This window comes from Antedon mediterranea, chromosome 3, assembly GCF_964355755.1.
Source record: "Antedon mediterranea chromosome 3, ecAntMedi1.1, whole genome shotgun sequence".
NCBI classification, from domain to species: Eukaryota; Metazoa; Echinodermata; class Crinoidea; order Comatulida; family Antedonidae; genus Antedon; species Antedon mediterranea.
The window spans coordinates 33,560,322-33,578,115 of NC_092672.1; the positions used below are offsets into that span (position 1 = coordinate 33,560,322).

A 17,794-nucleotide genomic window follows, 5' to 3' on the forward strand; every position below is an offset into this window, starting at 1 on the left:
ATAGATATTGCCTGCTTAGAGGGTTATTATAACATTTGCGATCCCCTGAGGTAATTATATTATTCTCGAGGATTATGTTCCCGAAGGTATTGGGTGTTTATTTGTTGTAATCCGAAGACGTCATACCGGTCGGTTATTTTTCATAAACCGTTAATGTTTTCGATCCTCTGAACCGTTTAGTCATAATGTGATTCCATTTCGACCAATCACGTTTTTGTATTTACATAGACTATGCAATATTATACAGATATTGACTGAACTACTCCTAAAGAGAAATAAAATCACATAAAATGGAACCCATACAGTACTTGTAGATACTTATATTGAGGGGACACCTATGTTAAGGGTACAATTTCCTCAGTGAAATGAACAAGAAATTTGTTTCAATGTTACGGTCAACTCTGAGTTCTAGTGTAATTTATCTTGTTTTATTAGTACCTTATTTTTGTAATGTTTTTTTTTTTTGAGTTCGGAATTTCTATGTTTTTTCTTAAAACAAATGATAATAAATGATACTTGACTTGACTTGACTTGACTTATTTCATATCGAATCTATATTTGTACAGGCTACTACATCGTACACATAATAATGTTTACACTTATTAATACACAGGGGTTTCGTCAGTAGCGACGCCAGTGTACTTGGCTGAAATCTCACCTGTTCGTTATCGTGGAGCCTTCGGCTCTATCCACCAATTGGGAGCATCACTTGGTATATTCTCAGCGCAGGTAAATGTTTATAAAACATACATAGCCTACATACTATATTAATACAAAATGTCACGGCTGATTTGACAGCAGCTAGGCCTACTAAATTCTGAAGTAGACAGCTTATGAATGTTATGTTAGCGCTCTTTCGTTTAGTATTATCCTGGTCCGCATCTGATGCAGTTTGAATGAGCGCTTTTTAATAAATAAAAATAACGTTGATAACATAAATATTAATACACATTTTGTAGATTATAGGATTGTATCCTCTTTACACCCAAGAGCTGTGGCCTGTGTTACTTGCATTGAACGGTGTCCTGAGTTTGATCGGATGTACTGTGCTACTCTTTTGTCCGGAAAGTCCTAGATGGTATCTCATCACATCCGGTTCCAGTGGGCCTACTGAAAAAAATGAAGGTAACCCCCTGAAATATATTATTATTATTATACTGTGCCGTGCATTATACATTTACTACAAAAACAGGTAGTAATACTTCTATCTGTGGTGGTGACATTTGCTGCCTGCAGGTATGACATAAAGAGTTTATCGTCGCTTGACTTGACACCGTAAACACAGGGAATAACCGCCCCCACTCCACATTTAAAACGGCACTCATTTGATGAATAGGTATGTTCAGCTTATTATGCATTCAATAATATTTTTTTATCAACAGAATCCGAGATTCTCATTGAATATGATGTCATAAGATATAACAAAGCAGTGAACTGTAAGTAAAGTTTAAGCTTGGTTCCCACTAGCGACGCAACACAAGGACGTAACGCAACGTAAGTGAGTTGCCCCATCACAAGCGATGGATTATTCAAACTGTTGCTTGTCATTGGTCAACACGCTTGCGTTGCGCGTACGTCCTTGCGTTGCGTCTCTAGTGAAAACCAAGGTTAAGATCCCGTAACGACGTTAGCGCATGGCGTGTCATAACTGCAACTACGTAAATAGAAACAAATCTCCATCCTTCTCCAATGACTCAAAATGCTTGCTCAAACATAAGTGTTCTGTTCCACTATCTTTTCTTTTAAAATAATTTTATTATAGGCCTACATATTATATATATATATATATATAATATATATTTTTTTTAATAAATGAATAACCGCCTCTTGATAGCTTTGAAGCGTCTTCGAGGTACAGATAACGTCAATGATGAAATCCAAGAGATGCTCTACGAACGTCGACAAGAAGCGACCTCTAACAGTACTTCAGTCGGTATACTGGATATACTTAGGTTAAAAGATCCGATGTGGAAATGGCCGCTGATCATTTCAATTCTTCTCCATTCAAGTCAACAACTTGGAGGAATAAATGCCGTAAGTATTGTATACTGTGTATGTCACTATACACTGCCCTCTACGAACTATGTGGTAACGTTAGACTTCAATTTCTTGTAGGTGTTGTATTACACAACCGAACTATTTTCAGAGGCAAATTTAAGTGAGGATGTTATCAAGCTTGCAACGTGTGGTACTGGTCTTATAGCCATTATAACGGATACCATAACGGTGGGTTTTCTTACATTTTCTTCATAGGCCTAATTAGTAAACATAAACATATTCAACCATTGTTTACAATACATTCCAATATGATGTATGTTCTGGTATATAGTATATTTTTGTGCTAATCAGCCATTGTAATTTTTTTAATGTAGCGCCACCAGGAAGTTTTTTTCGATTCTGATATAGTTAACGACACGCCGTTTATGCAAAAATTATTCATTTTGGAGAATATTAAGCTAAATAGCTTCATAGACTACTACCATTGTAGTGTTATAAACCACACTTCCTTTTATTTATTTATTTATCTAATTAGTTATTGTACTGTAACCTCAATATAGGTCTAATGTTTTTCTATTTCGTAAATTGTGGCCTCTGCTCTATTTTTAGACTCATTTTGACCACCATCAACATTTATACTTAATTATTTATAAAGAAATTATTATTATGTATCATTTGTGTAAAGCAAATGAAGCAACAAACAAATAAACTATCCATTAAATTAATTCAATTCAACTTTTATTTTGTTCTTTTGTCCACAAAATAAATATTTTCCTCCGTCAGATATTACTTGTTGACAAACTTGGCAGACGATTTTTCTTGATATTTGCATATTCCCTTATGGCGGTAGCAACAACCTTTCTAACCGTGACTCTAACAGCAAATGTAAGATTGTTTCGTAACTAATTGTTATTGTTGATTCAAACACAATATATAGTAAATGTTAACTTTGCTATATTTGGAGTAGAGTTGTGGCCTGGTGGTTATGATGCTTGGCTGCCAATCCAAGGGTCCTGGGTTCAAGTCCTGTCATATGTCAGGATTTTTTCTAATGACAATTTACAACTCCACTCCCAAAGACTTGTAATAAAGACTTTGTTTATGTAGAGCATTGTGTGTATATGTTTGTCTCGTGAACGGATTGCCACCTTTAAGAAGGATAGTGATTGAATTTGCTTATGGTTATCCTTGGCAATTTGCCTAAATATATAAAAAAAAAAAAAAATAAAAAAAAAAATAAAAAAAACACAATTATACCTGCTTTATACCTGATAATACGTATCAATGCACTACAGATGTACCTCTTTGTTTTGTGGTACATAGAAATCAATTTACTTTTCACGGTGAATATATTTGTATTTTATGTAGTGACAAGTAAAACACATTTTAATGGATAAAAAAATGTTCAACAATTAAATTGAATTAAATTGTGTTTTTCTTCTAATTATTCCTTCAACAAACAAAGGGTGAAGTTTGGTCAGTTTTGTCTATTGTTGCTGTATATATGTTCCTTTGTGGTTTTTCACCAGGACCAGGTAAAAATACTAGTAGTAAAAAAAGTTATATACAAGAGTTATATACAAAATATTTCAATATGCGTTTTTCATGTTCTTTATCATATTTACTATTGTTAACGTATTTAATACATCCACATGACTTGCGACAGTCTGTTAGACACTATCTACTGTCAGCTGCAGAATCAAGTGATTTAATTAAATGAGTGGCTGGTTTAACTTTCAGGAGCCATGACAATGGTGATTGTCCCGGAGATTTGGACACAAGGCCCGCGTGCCGCGGCTATTACTATTGCTCTTCAATTTAACTGGTGGTCTAACTGCATCATAGGAATTGCATTTCCATATATGTTGGTAAGAAGATAGAATTCTCTTTTTTAAATGGTTTTTGTTGCAGTATAAATTTCTCTGTAACAAGTTTTCCAAAACTATTTTTAACGCGCTTCTCTCTCTGTAAACGCATGTAAAGGTATTTGACTGCGCTGTTTTGAGCAAATAATCGACGCCTATTGTCGAAAAGATTTTGTTTTATATGTTACTAATTTTCACAATTCTCCTTTTATTTTTTAGACCGGTCTAGGGGGATATTCTTTTCTGCTTTTTTCAGCCTTTTTAGCGATGGTTGTTATATTCTTTTACTTCTGTGTACCTGAAACAAAACAGAAAACCTTTGCAGAGATTTATTCACATTTCAAAAACAATACGTCACATCATGGCAACCATATCGAAATGTCAGGTTCATGACCTATGACGTAATAGCACGTACGCGTGTATTTCTGATTATAACTAGTTTGTTTCATTACAATTAACTGATCATCGCAATATTATAGGGCATTTATTGAACCATGTGGCTAAAAAAAACATGATAGCACAATTGACAATTGCAAATCGTACGTTGTGATAGAACCCGCTACAACGAAAAATAACCAACTATGTGAAGTAATTGTCCGATATGATCAGTTCACATTTGTTGGTGCTGCTGCGTTGAGTAATAAAACTGACATTTTTAAAGTTTGGTTACCACTAGGAGCAACCTATCGACAGAAAGTGCCGTATGAAAATATAACGTTTCGTGTCACACGTGGGAAACAAACCACCTAAACAGACGCAACAACAGTCGAAAATGACCCTCTGCGTCGATTTTAACGGTTTACGGAAAAACAAATCAGTCTGTTTACGTAACAACGTAAACTAAAACTATGCGGCGATTCACACGGGCGGCGAAAATATTTTCCCCAAAGACTTTTTCTGAAAATACGAGAGAGGGATCATTAGTATGAATATGCATCATGTTTCATCTGCTCTGCGCTCGCCCTATGAATGCACTTTTTATTACGCTTTCCGTCGAGCTGTCTGTGTAGTCGAATGGATTAGGCTCTCGACTTTGGTCGATGTATGGGTTGCGAATCCCATAACCCACTTTTTGTTACTTTATGTTACTTTATGTTACGAGATATTATTTAGAGGGTTAGATTTAGTTATATTTAGGAAGTAGTTCGGCTATCTTTCACGTATCTTTTAGAGAAAGTTCGCACCCTGGCGTCCCAGTGGGACATTGTATGGAATAATAGAATACACGACAAGGGTAATTATGATGTTAAGATTTGAATAGTAGTTCTATTGGTGTGCTAGTATAAACTTTAAAGAATTTATTATGATAACACAAATACATTAGCATGATATAAAGTTTGCGGTACACAGCATAGTTTTGAAAAGAACTGTTGAGTTTCTCGACGTTTCGATCATGCTTTGATCTTCCTCGGGAGTGAGAATAATAAATTAATTATCTTGAATGTTGTTTATGAAGATTTAAATATTTATTATCTCTGCGTACGATTTTTGTAATGATTTTCCTGATCCAGTGTGGTACTGCATAAGAACGCCAGCACAAAAAGTCAACATACCAGCTTACCAAGTGATTAAAAGTTAATTGTTAATAAAATACAATCACAGGATCAAATAATATATATAAACCAAACCCATGTTCACATTACTAATACAAACAGCAGCAATGTCCAGTTGGCTTACTTTCGTCGGAAACGGATCTCATGGAAACGGTCGTATAATGGTAAGACAAGCAATTATTTATCTTTTCTATATAATAATTGAAAACACGAGTAAGTAAACATTCTTTGTGTTTTGTTTTGCCAGAAATTTTGTTTGCGCAATTCCATACTGGCAACCAATCCGGCATCGACTTTACAATCTTCTTGTTTTATTTGTATATTTATTAATTAATATACAGGCCTTTAATGTTTTATGTTAAAGCATCGTAGAATATTCGCATTCCTTTTGTGTTATTTGTAAGAAGTATTGCAGAGGAAACATTGTTTTACATTCAGTTTCTATACATTTTCTGTATACAGTAGGCTAGGCCATACTTTTTGTTTTTACAGAGAGGCCGAGTTAACAGTGATGAGAGTAGAAGCTGTGGTTTTAGCACCAGTGATGGTGGTGGTTTAACGCTATGTCTCATTGGATCGTCATTGGCAGCAGGGCTAGGTTCATCGCTGCAATATGGATATAATATCAGCGTCATGACTGGCGTATCGTCAGTAAGTCTTTCTACTTATATATTGGTTCTTAGTTGGGCACAACGTATAAAGGTGTACACGCAAGTGATTTGACCAATCACAAGCGCCAATTTTGATGGTTGCGTTCGTTAGATGGGCGCAACGCACGAAGTAATTTGAACAATTACAAGAGACGTGTCTATTATAACTTTTCATTAAAGATGTATTGTCCCTTTGACTAATTCCAAAAAAAATTAAAAATTTAAGATTTCGAATAAAAGTAAGTCATTTTGAAGAATCTTATTAGTTGCATACTTTCTCCAAAAATTAGGCGAAAAAAATCATTTAAACAGACGTTTTTTTGTTCAAAAAATAACTTTTGAGTACCAATCAAAGTTTTTTATCAAAACGTATCTCATAATGCAACGCGCTTGTTTGGCTACTCTGTATGCATAATCATAAAACTTCCTCATGATCTGTGTGAAAACACCTTCCCAACCGTGACGAGTTGTAAACAACCCTTATTATGCATAATGAATACTCGTGGTTTGAAATATTTGATTACTTTCGCTCGTGACGATTTTCCAGACCAAATATAATCAAACTTGTTGTTTTTGGCTCGAATTTTCGACTTAAAGTGAATAACTTTAATATTACTTTGATATGGCCAATTCAATTTTAGAATATTTTGACCTTCATTTTTTGTGTTTCAAGGGACAATACATTTTTAATTTGTTAAATTAAATGCACAGCGCGTACGTTTTTTAGGTGGATCTTACAAGGAGGAACCAATTGCAATGCATGTATTATTCCTTAATATTCTAATAGCCTGGGTGCAGTAAAAATTTTGCGGGGAAAAAGTATAGGAAAATTTTTTTCTTTTTTTCTGATAGAGTATACCATATAGAATGTCAGAAAAAAATCCCCATCCCAGGGTCTTGGGAAAAATTGTTTACGGCACTTTTAAATTTTGGCCTATATAACACACACAAATGCCTATTAACACACACAAATACCTATATATAGGGGATAGGGAAAACCAATTCACGTTTTTTTTTACTTGGAGTTGTGTTATGATGATTAAAATTTGCTGAGGCTTACTTTAATAACTACTTCTCATAGTAGTTGATAAATCGAGTCGATAACAATGACATCATCATGCCAGAATCCAATATGGCGTCCAATTTGGCGGAAAAAACAGGGTATTGCTAAACCCCGCAAACCCTTGCAAACCTACTAGTTAAAAAAAACATAGCAAACCCCACCGAACCAACATAATAAAAGTGATTGAATCATGTAGTGTACGACCCACTGGGTATATCCATGTTTAAAAAAAAAAAAAATTTCTACTGTTAACTACTTATTTTTTGGGGTAAAACATCATTTTTTGGTAAAAAATGATTGCTAATTTTTAACCAAAAAATAATGAAAATAATAATGATAATTTTCCCTATCCCCTATATATAGGTATTTGTGTATGTTAATAGGAATTTGTGTGTGTTATATAGGCCAAAATTTAAAAGTGCCATGAAAAATTTCCCCAAGACCTTGGGATGGGGATTTTTTTCTGACATTCTATATGGTATACTCTATTAGAAAAACCAAAAAAAAACATTTTCCTATACTTTTTTCCCGCAAATGTGTATAATAATTGTTCTGCACCCAGGCTATAAACCTTACACTGTACAAATAGTGTTGAGATGAGATTAACTATTATGAACTGTGAACAATTCATGTCTTATGATTCAATAGTATTATTTGATTGCTTATTGTATAAATAAGTGATTTTAGTTGTTGAAGAAAAAAATGCTGGTAACAATGAGTCAAACGTAATTCAGCACAACTGCGTTATACCAGAGATAGCTGTTTTGAGTTTATTTCGCTTTTTGTAAATAATGGTGTATTTTCCTCCAAAAACATGAAAAATGAAGATTAATTAAATCAGACTTTCAATATGTTATTTTGTAGTTTTAATAAAGTTAATCACTTCCAAAGAAAAAAAAATTGTTTCACTTATATGTACATTTTTTTCTTTCCCGCCATTCATTCACCTTCTGAAAAATTTAGTATAATACTCTCACGTTCAAAATGTTAATTTGTTTACAGTTTATTCAGACATTTTACAACGAATCTTACTATTCAAAAACTAATGAATACCTGTCAGAGAATCATCTACGTTGGCTATGGGCAATGACGATTGCAGTGTATTGTATTGGAGGGTCATGTGGTTCACTTATTGCAATTTCTTCTACAAACTTTTTTGGCAGGTAAAGCTTTTCGTCACACTTGAATGCAACGCAGAAATGTAAGCGCGTCGCAGGTAATTTGACCAATCACGACGCAATGGGTCATCTATCGTTGTTGTGATTGGTCAATTCACGTGCGTTGCAGCTACGTACTGTACGTAATTGCGTTGAGTCGGAGTGGAAACAAAACTGTTATGTTTACTTTTTACAAATTCAACAAACTTTTTCTCACACGTGTGTTACTGCCATAATACACTTTTTAATATTTGTTTTATCCATCTTAATTATAACGTTTTTAAATGCAGTTAAATGCAGCCAAACATAATCTTTCTATTAATTCGTAACGTTACACTGTTTAGGCCTGAGCGTATACCCAGTAAATACATCTTGTACCTACTAAACATATTGACAATAATATTATACGATCTTTGTCAATAATAGTCTGCTTATAATATTTGGTTGTACATGCGACAGTTACAAACGTCATCAATGTTTATTGTTCCATACGTTAAAAAATACTTTCTATTTAAGAAGAGGGACATTACTCCTCAACAGCATCATCTCGACATTGGCGGCGCTGTTCATGTTCATCAGCAAGTACATTAATAGCTATGAAATCCTCATTTTTGGGCGTTGGATTATGGGAATCGCTGTAGGTTAGTTGTCACTATTATTTACGTATAAATAGTAGGCCCACAACCTTGTACTATGCAAAATACAATGGCAAATACATTTTAACTATAGGTACTTAGTGACCACATTTGTTATACTGCCACCAACGTTTTGAAATTCTGATAACCTGAACAGTATCAGTGGCATTACTTAACTTTATGAAAGAAAAGTTAATGTTAACTCATAAAGTGATGATTTTAAATATTCTTTTTAAAAAAAATGATATTAAAGATAAAATAGAGTAGTATATGATTATGAAAGATTAATATTACATGTTTAATTAATGATTTCTTTTATGTCAGGCATTGTGATTGTGGCGGTTCCTCTTTACCTGTCTGAAATATCACCGGTAAGATATCGAGGCGGCATTGCGGCGTTCCATCAACTGGGCGTTGCATCTGGAATTTTATGCGGACAGGTAGGCCTAAAATTAACTAAAGGTATTACAAAACACGTCAAGCAATTTAGTGAACTAAATAAAAGTTGAAATAAAAATGTGCCATCACTTTAAAATGATGTCAGCAAATAAATACATCATTTATTTTGGGGGTTTGTTAAGTAATAGATGTGTTTTCCAAAGTAAAACATCAATATTCATTATTTTATTTAGTCTATAGGATTATATGCATTTTATTCCGATACTAAATGGCCGTTCGCGCTACTTCTGACTCTATTTATAAGTTGGACTGGAGCGACATGTTTGTACTTTTGCCCGGAGAGTCCACGATGGCTATTACTAAATCGATACAGACCTTGTTCTGGAGGAAGTACAGGTAAGTTAACACTAGCTAGCTGTATCAAAGAATATATATCACAAGAATGAGTATTCCGCGATTTTTGCATGAGAAATTTGTAACAGAGAGTTCCAGTGAGTGATGCCCGCCCTCATAAGGGCGGATGTATACATACTAAATAAGACTTGATTTAATAGACATGATACGTGCCACATTAAATAGAATTATGATGATAGTTTTTGCAATTGTAAACTATTTTATAATACATATTTATTAACAAACTAGTGTTTATTCACTTTTACAGACAATTATTTACTAACATGCTAAGTTAGTTCACAAAAAAGGCCTAACACAGCAACACCAAAAATCAACGAATATTACTCAGCACGGCCTATTCTTTACCATTGCCGTGTACTACTCTACGCCCGGTAAATTAAGTATTGTTTTTATGATATAAATTAGTATAAAACACATGTTATTAATAGGAGAAAATGTTAAATGTCATTAACATTTATTTGTTTTACCAGAAACAAGTTAAATATAGGAATATTATTAAACTATCCTTCGTGAAAACGCGTAAACACCAACACGCCCGGTCACGCTATCGTAGCGCCCGGTTGATAAAGCAAACTGTTTATACGGCAGTTTTTACTAAATGAATTGCATAAAACGAACAATTAAATATCCAAATAGTATTTAACATGATGTTGGCATGTAGTTGATAACATTTTTATCATCGGAAAATACTCCGGTGGTCCAGCCTTTGATTAGTGAAACCTTCACCAAAAGTTGTATACATCCCAGATACATCCACACTTATGGCGGTGCCCTACCACATGGACAATATTACTGTTACAGGGAAAATCGCGGATTACTCATTCTTGTGATATATATTCTTTGGCTGTATACATATGATTTATTTTGATGGACCAACCGACCTACTGATTCTATCGACCAGCAAAACAGCTAACCATTAGCTATGGACGTATACTACTCTCAACGAGTGAACAACGTGATAGTGCTGACAGGACTACTGACTGTGGACTAAAGGCCAATTCAGACAGCGTCGTACCACGCGGCCCGACGGGATAAAATAAAATATTTAATGTTTTCCCGACGACCTAAAAATTACGCCTGACGCTATATCAAGACGACTCATCTCGTCGAGATTCAACTCAGACAGCACCGACGAGTCAAGACGTTTCGCGGAGCCTCGTTGTACGAGTTTGCCTTAACTGACCAACTCAATTAGTGAATTATACATTAAACAAATATACAACATCAGTTTAATTTATTGAATAGATGAATCACAACTATTGGTTGATAATGGCATTCAGAAAGCTATAGCAAGAAAAGGTCAGTAGTATTAATCATGCAATGTATAATTAATTTAATGTAGTGATGGTTTTAGATTTTTAACCTTTATTATTATGTATTATTGATATTAATTGCGAATAAGATTATTGTTATTCTGTCCATGTCTATTCGAATTAAATGGCCGAGCGGTTAAGGCAGGTTTACCTTACCACTTAAAGAACCAACAATATTGGCATGTGTTCGAGGCCGACTCGCTCCTAGTTCCTCTTTTCGGATGACTATAAACATTAGGTTCACTCTACACTCAAGAACCCAGTTCATCATTCGAGACGAGTAGGATATTAGCCCGGTGTTTTAAAAAATAGCCCCTGTATCAAGGGAATTACCAGCTAATAATTACCATCTAACAGGACAGTGACATTTATTATTGGTAATCCTTGGCCATATGTACATAAAGACAAAAAAAAAAAACATAACATGTTCATGACAAATATGTAGCCATAATTATTAAAACTTGCCAAATAATTTATAACTATATAAGATAAAGTAATCGGGTGCTTTTAAAATGTGTTTGAAAAGAAATATTTTCTGACTATAGCTCTGGTAAAACTTCGAGGTACTTTCGAAGTGGAGGGTGAAATTAATGAAATGCTGATAGAACGTGCAAAGTTGGAAGATAGCACAGACGGCAAAGTCAGTATGTTAGATTTAATCAAATTAAAGAACCCAGTGTGGAAATGGCCCCTTATCATCTCCATCGTGTTAATCACGAATCAGCAGTTTTGTGGAATAAACGCGGTAAGTTGCAATAATAAATATCCGGACTGGCATTTATAATTGTTTTACTAAAAAGTCAACATCATTAAAGAAGAATAACTAAGACTTTATTTATCAACAGTTTTGATCCTATTATATGTTGTTTTGACATCTGAATCTAAATCATTGAAGTGACTACTCTAGTTAAAGTTAAGATTATTTTAGCATGATAAAGAAACTGACCCTTTGGTTAATTTTGGTCTGTCTGTAAAAAAACTAAAAGGTTGAACTTGCTATCTATTTATCAGTCAAATATGAAAAGTATTATGAAAAGATACAGTTATTATCATTTTCATTTTGATAAGTAAACTGTTGTTGTTTTCAGAATTTAGGCTTAATCTAACATTGTAATATTGATGCATACAATTTTCATTGTTAATAGGCCTACTCGTTTCTTGTAGATTATGTATTACACGACTGAAGTCTTCATGGCAGCTGGTTTAAATGAGGAGACGGTACGACTAGCTAGCCTAGGAACCGGACTCATTCCGACAACTATGGCTATTGTAACAGTAAGATATACATTTATTTATGGTATAATCTTGTTTTACTAATACTCTATTTTAGTTTTCGCAATAGGCATAGATGAAATACAGTCATTACAAAAATACACTTTACCAACTTTATTTAACACGACCATATATACTAATAAATGTTATCACCCTAAGGCATGAAGACTGTACTATACTAAATTTACGATTGGCTAATGAATAGACTAGTCACTAACGAAGTGTTGGTTGTTTTCGACGTGGACTATACGTTGTCGGTTACTAAAGCTCTTTTCCCAATAGGACGCAACGCAAGGACGTAAGCGCAAAGCAAACGAGTTGGCCAATCACAAGCGAAAATTCGGATAAACCATTGCTTGTGATTGGTAACGTAGTAGTAATTTTAGTACCACCCCTACCAATATCTGACATATCATCAAGTAAACAATATAACTATTTATAGATCTTAAACGTGGACAAACTTGGACGGCGGTTCTTCCTGATTGTTGCGTATTCTGTAATGGCTGTTGCAACAGTGTTCCTATCAATATCATTGCTATCCTCGGTGAGTTACTCTCAGCCTATTAAGCTATGTCTACACTATCAAACTGGTTTGATGTGCCTAAATAGGGTAGTGATATGCTCAAATTTGGTAGTGATATGTCATCATTGTGTCCTTAATATGAGCACATCGCATGTTTTGTCACATAAAGTTTGATAGTGTAGACAGATCTTACAGTTCTGTCTACACTATCAAACTAGCTTGACAAAAAAACCGTGCCTAAATATGGTAGTGATATGACATCATTGTGTCCATTTATGAACACATCGTATTTTATTGTCACATAAAGTTTGATAGTGTAGACAGAGCACTATCAAACTATTTCGACAAAAAGTGTGATGTGCCTAAATATGGTAGTGATATGGCCAAATATGGTAGTGATATGACATCATCATGTCCATATATGGGCACATCACATAAAGTTTGATAGTGTAGAGTTTAAGGCATTTTTTAACGCACACATAAGTTTATTTTATTATTATTATTTTTGTATTCGGACCAATGGCATATGTGTATATCTTAGGCACTGTTCCTAGTAAAGAAAGAAGTTAGGAATAATGAATTAATAAATTTTACAGTAGAGCTAAAAACCGTATAGTGATTTTAAAATTTATAGTATAATATAGAGCGCCCTCTGTTGCTTTTAAACTTAAGTTGAAAGAAATAAACGTTTAAAACAAAAATAATTACATATATTTATCAAAAAAAGTAACAGAAATTATTAGTCAAACAATGTGGAATACGATTCGTTATACTTTTATTAAATAAAAATACATTGAATAAATAAATAACATTGTGCGCACATGGCTAGATCCAGCTTGATTATGATAGTTCGGTATTTAGCGCCCTCTGTTCTTTGCAAACTTTTTTTTACTGATAATTAAACGATGTATTATTATTATTATTATATAACAACACGTGTTTCTTTTACCGTTTATAGGGTTCTGCCTGGTCATATTTTTCGATTGTATTTGTGTATATGTTTATACTTGGATTTTCACCAGGGCCAGGTAATACAAAGTTTTTTTGACCAGTACAAGATTCAGTGACGTCATATCGACTCCATTATTTTTATCTTGCTGCAGATGGCGAACTAATAGTTTGTGTCGTCACTGATGAGTATGTCCTGGTCTTAGCAAAATCGAGTGTCGCCTTATCACAATCGTACAGTAGTATTATGTTACATTATAGGCCTAATGTACGAGCACGCGGTAATGTTTAAGTAGTGAAGCTGTAACTCGGTGATTAACATGCTTGCCAGTGTTCACTCCTGACCAAGTGTAATGGTAACTTACAAATCTTTCTATTCTCAAATGAAACTTACGTCCGTATTCTTAAACCGAACTTTAGTAGTTCGACTTCAAAAAGTGCTAAGTTTAAACCAAATTCGATTCAAAAAGAAGTAATCAAATTTGAAGTTTTTTAACTACGACTTAGAAATACGGGCGGTAGTTTATAAATACGATACATGTTAATGCATCCCGGTAATTGACAAGTTTAAATTATGGAAGAAAGAAATCAAGAAATGACACTGTTGTTTAAAATTCATTAGATGTATTTCATCGGGTGTTGCTTCCAATGAATAATACAACAAGTAAGCGTAGCATATTACTTCACTGCAAACACTACAATATCTTAATGTATGTAATAGATTATGGATATTGTACCCATACATTCGTTCGTTTTATTTCACAATGCATCACACCTGATAAGAGGTATCAGAATAATTCAAAATATTAAATAAAAGATGCAAAGCCTGGAAAAGACCAAATAAGCAACATAGAGCTTTAAGCCTGGTTTCACTAATAACTAATAATAATAATTGTATCAAATAAGAATAAACAATACTTAAATCTTAATCTTAACTTAAAATCAGACAAGTAGTAGTAATAATATAAAAATATTTTTAAAATTGTTTTAAAATACACTATTACGTTACATGACAATACAAAAACAACAAGAAGAAAAACGTAAATAGTATAATAATAATTTAATTAATGGGATCTGTAATGTGATAAAGCATGCATTGTATGTAACACTGAAGTGTGTATTAACCGATGCAATGATGATTATTAATACGATTTAGTAATTATTTGCAATACAAAATAACTAATGATACTTAAGTGAAATGGTAATACGACAAAGGATTTGTATACATCTAAGGCAGCGTCGTACGACGATGCCCGACAAGTTGTTTCGAGTAAAGACGTTTGTCGGGCCTCGTTGTACGACGCAGTCTGAGTTGGCCTTTAAAGCTTGGTTCCCACTTGCGACGCAACGTAACGCAACCTACGCAACATAAGCAACTGCCCTTCCAATAATTGTGTTTGCCCCCGCCTGCATGAAATCAAACCTGCGATTTTTGCAGCACTGTTGTCATCGGTTCCCACTTGTGATTACACAATACATCACGTTGCGTCAATACGTCGCTACGTTGCGTTCTAGTGGGAACCACGCTTTAGCGACAGTGCTGCAAACATCACAGGTTTGATTTCAAGCAGGCGGGTCAAGCACAATTATTGGAAGGGCATTTGCTTATGTTGCATAGGTTGCATTACGTTGCGTCGCTAGTTTTACGCGCGTGACAACACCAAACACACCACGCCCGTATTATTAGTTTAGATTAGATTATTAAGTCATATAGAATATTTCAACACCCATATCAAGTTGAATCCTCTGTTTCCACAGGTGCAATGACATTCGTTGTAATACCAGAGCTTTGGACTCAAGGCCCTAGACCTGTTGCAATGGCGTTTGCAGGACAATTTAACTGGTGGTCAAACTTCACTGTTGGACTTGCGTTTCCATTTATGTTGGTATGTTTATAATAAAGAAACATAGTGACAGGGACAACATAAGATTTTTCTTGGTTTCCCACTTAGACGCAACTCATAACTAACTAACGACACAATAGGTCATCTGAACCGTCGTTTGTGATTAGTCAACTTACTTGAGTTGCGTCCAAGTTGAAATTTTAACCATTTTTGGTTACAATATATTTTAATATAATTATGTCCCATTTTCGAAAGCCGAATTCATGACTAACCTAATAACTGACTAACTATAAACTGTAATGGACACAGAAACAGTGCTTGTTGGGTCTGTATCTTTATTAAATAGTATTGGAAAGAAAAAAGTTAAAAAAAAGTTTGAATACCAAAAGAATGAATTTTTCACCATTAGATGTTAATGGTGAAAATGCACAATTGCTAGAATACAAATATGGAAATATATTGTAAGTGGAGCTGTAGCTTAGAGGTTAACGTGCTTGCATTCCAATCCCAAGGTCCCAGGTTCAATACTGACCTAGTGCCAGTGTTGTAACTAACCCTTTATACTACTCAACTTCCTAAGCCTTAAATGAGACTCGTTTATAAGCACGATAAATAGTTTATACATCCTGTAATTGGCGAGTTACTCGCTGTTGGATGAAATAAAACATAAAATAAATAATGTAAATAACTTGGCCTAATAAAGCTACTTGATATTCTATCTTGCAGGAAGGTATGGGCGGCTATTCTTTTCTAATCTTCACTCTGGTTTTAATCATAACCGTTCTCTTCACGTACTTCATCGTACCCGAGACGAAAAACAAAACGTTCACTGAAATTGTAACTAGTTTTCAACGTAACCGATTTACGTCTTCGGAAAGTTTTGAAATGGTCAACTAAACTAATATATTGGAGAAATGTCATCAGGTTTTACAATAAACATAACAAAGATTTCTTTTTGTAACAACCAAATAATCGTAAGCGGACTTCGGAACGTTTCAAACCTGACAGTTTTTATTCTCAACTGGCGTTTCATCGTCTAGCGTTGTTTATCCTATGAGTTGAGTATGAAATCTGTCAGGTTTCGAAACGTTCTGTAACTTTGCTTATCATTTTTTTTGGTTGTTACAAAAAAGAAATCTTTGTTAAACTAATATAGTAAACTAATATTGGCTGAAATAATAGTATAGGTAGATGTTCGATAGTAATTATGGAACGTTATTAACTTAGAAAATAGGATCTACGAATAATATAATACATCTAAACCTTTTTTAGCAACGTTAATTTGGACTGAAATATACAAAACCTCGTTACGTTAAGGTTACGACGGTGTTAATGACAATTGGATTTAATTTCGCCGTAGTGGCCAGTAATGGATACGGGGACTGATGCTTCGATTACCCGACGCGACTTAAAATACCATGAAACAATATATCGTAACAAACTTTTTGCTTCTAGAAAAAAAATAAAATAGTTAATGCATGCATACAAAACTAGTACTATACTTTCATTATTAAAGATGTAATGTCCTCCTGAAAAAATAATTATTGAACATTTTTTTGTTGAATATGCCATTTTAATGTTACATAATAGTTATCCATTTTGACCAAAAATTGGATCAAAAAAATTATTTACCCGAAAAACTGTAATCTTAAGCCAAAAATTGTCAAATTGGCTGCCAGCCAATACATTTTTGGTTGAATTTAACCATTTAATTTGTCATTTTATGTGCAAACATTTTTTTTTCTATAGAATTGATTAACTTTATTAAAACTACAAAATAACCTATTCAAATTTTAATTTAATTAAACTTAATTGTTCATGTTTTTGGAGGACAATACATCTTTAAAGTATGAACAAATTGTTTTCCTCGACAGAATAGGCCTATAGCTATTTAAATAAGTACTACTTTCATTTCATTGTTAACATCCGTTATAACAGCCTAATGAAAATGTGATATTTTCACAACCACCTATCATACATAGTTTTTAAATATAAGTAATGTAAGCCTAAGTGATGATTCTATTAAAGCTCTGTCAAAGAAAGTTTGATGTGGCCAAATATGGTAGTGATATGCCTAAATATGGTACTGGTGGTAGTGGTATCATCATGTCCATATGTCTATTTTTGTCACATAAAGTTTGGTAGTGTAGAAAGAGCTTT

General features: G+C 33.8%; 1 protein-coding gene and 3 long non-coding RNA genes across 4 annotated transcripts; all 4 read left to right on the plus strand.

The window, feature by feature from the left end:
* The first annotated feature begins 1,969 nt into the window (after positions 1-1,969).
* Positions 1,970-3,534, plus strand: LOC140043891 (uncharacterized). Its single transcript, XR_011844434.1, has 4 exons — positions 1,970-2,034; positions 2,116-2,226; positions 2,782-2,883; positions 3,464-3,534. It is a non-coding gene; the product is annotated as an uncharacterized lncRNA (long non-coding RNA).
* Positions 3,535-5,796: 2,262 nt separating this feature from the next.
* Positions 5,797-8,901, plus strand: LOC140043942 (uncharacterized). Its single transcript, XR_011844441.1, has 3 exons — positions 5,797-6,067; positions 8,132-8,292; positions 8,803-8,901. It is a non-coding gene; the product is annotated as an uncharacterized lncRNA (long non-coding RNA).
* A 766-nt stretch (positions 8,902-9,667) lies between these two features.
* On the plus strand, positions 9,668-11,775 carry LOC140044776 (uncharacterized). The gene is made up of 3 exons (XR_011844492.1): positions 9,668-9,716; positions 10,980-11,033; positions 11,593-11,775. It is a non-coding gene; the product is annotated as an uncharacterized lncRNA (long non-coding RNA).
* A 441-nt stretch (positions 11,776-12,216) lies between these two features.
* On the plus strand, positions 12,217-17,207 carry LOC140043892 (solute carrier family 2, facilitated glucose transporter member 1-like). The gene is made up of 5 exons (XM_072088367.1): positions 12,217-12,322; positions 12,762-12,863; positions 13,801-13,870; positions 15,549-15,676; positions 16,361-17,207. Exons 1-5 carry the CDS (start codon positions 12,239-12,241, stop codon positions 16,529-16,531), a joined length of 555 nt encoding a protein of 184 aa, XP_071944468.1. The 5' UTR covers positions 12,217-12,238; the 3' UTR covers positions 16,532-17,207.
* Positions 17,208-17,794: the final 587 nt, after the last annotated feature.

Bases quoted from the DNA above. Each gene is read 5' to 3' on its own strand.
- LOC140043892 (XM_072088367.1), top strand. From the start codon at position 12,239: ATGGCAGCTGGTTTAAATGAGGAGACGGTACGACTAGCTAGCCTAGGA. The intron at 12,323-12,761 runs GTAAGATATACA...AACTATTTATAG, and splicing joins CAACTATGGCTATTGTAACA to ATCTTAAACGTGGACAAACT. The intron at 12,864-13,800 runs GTGAGTTACTCT...TACCGTTTATAG, and splicing joins CAATATCATTGCTATCCTCG to GGTTCTGCCTGGTCATATTT.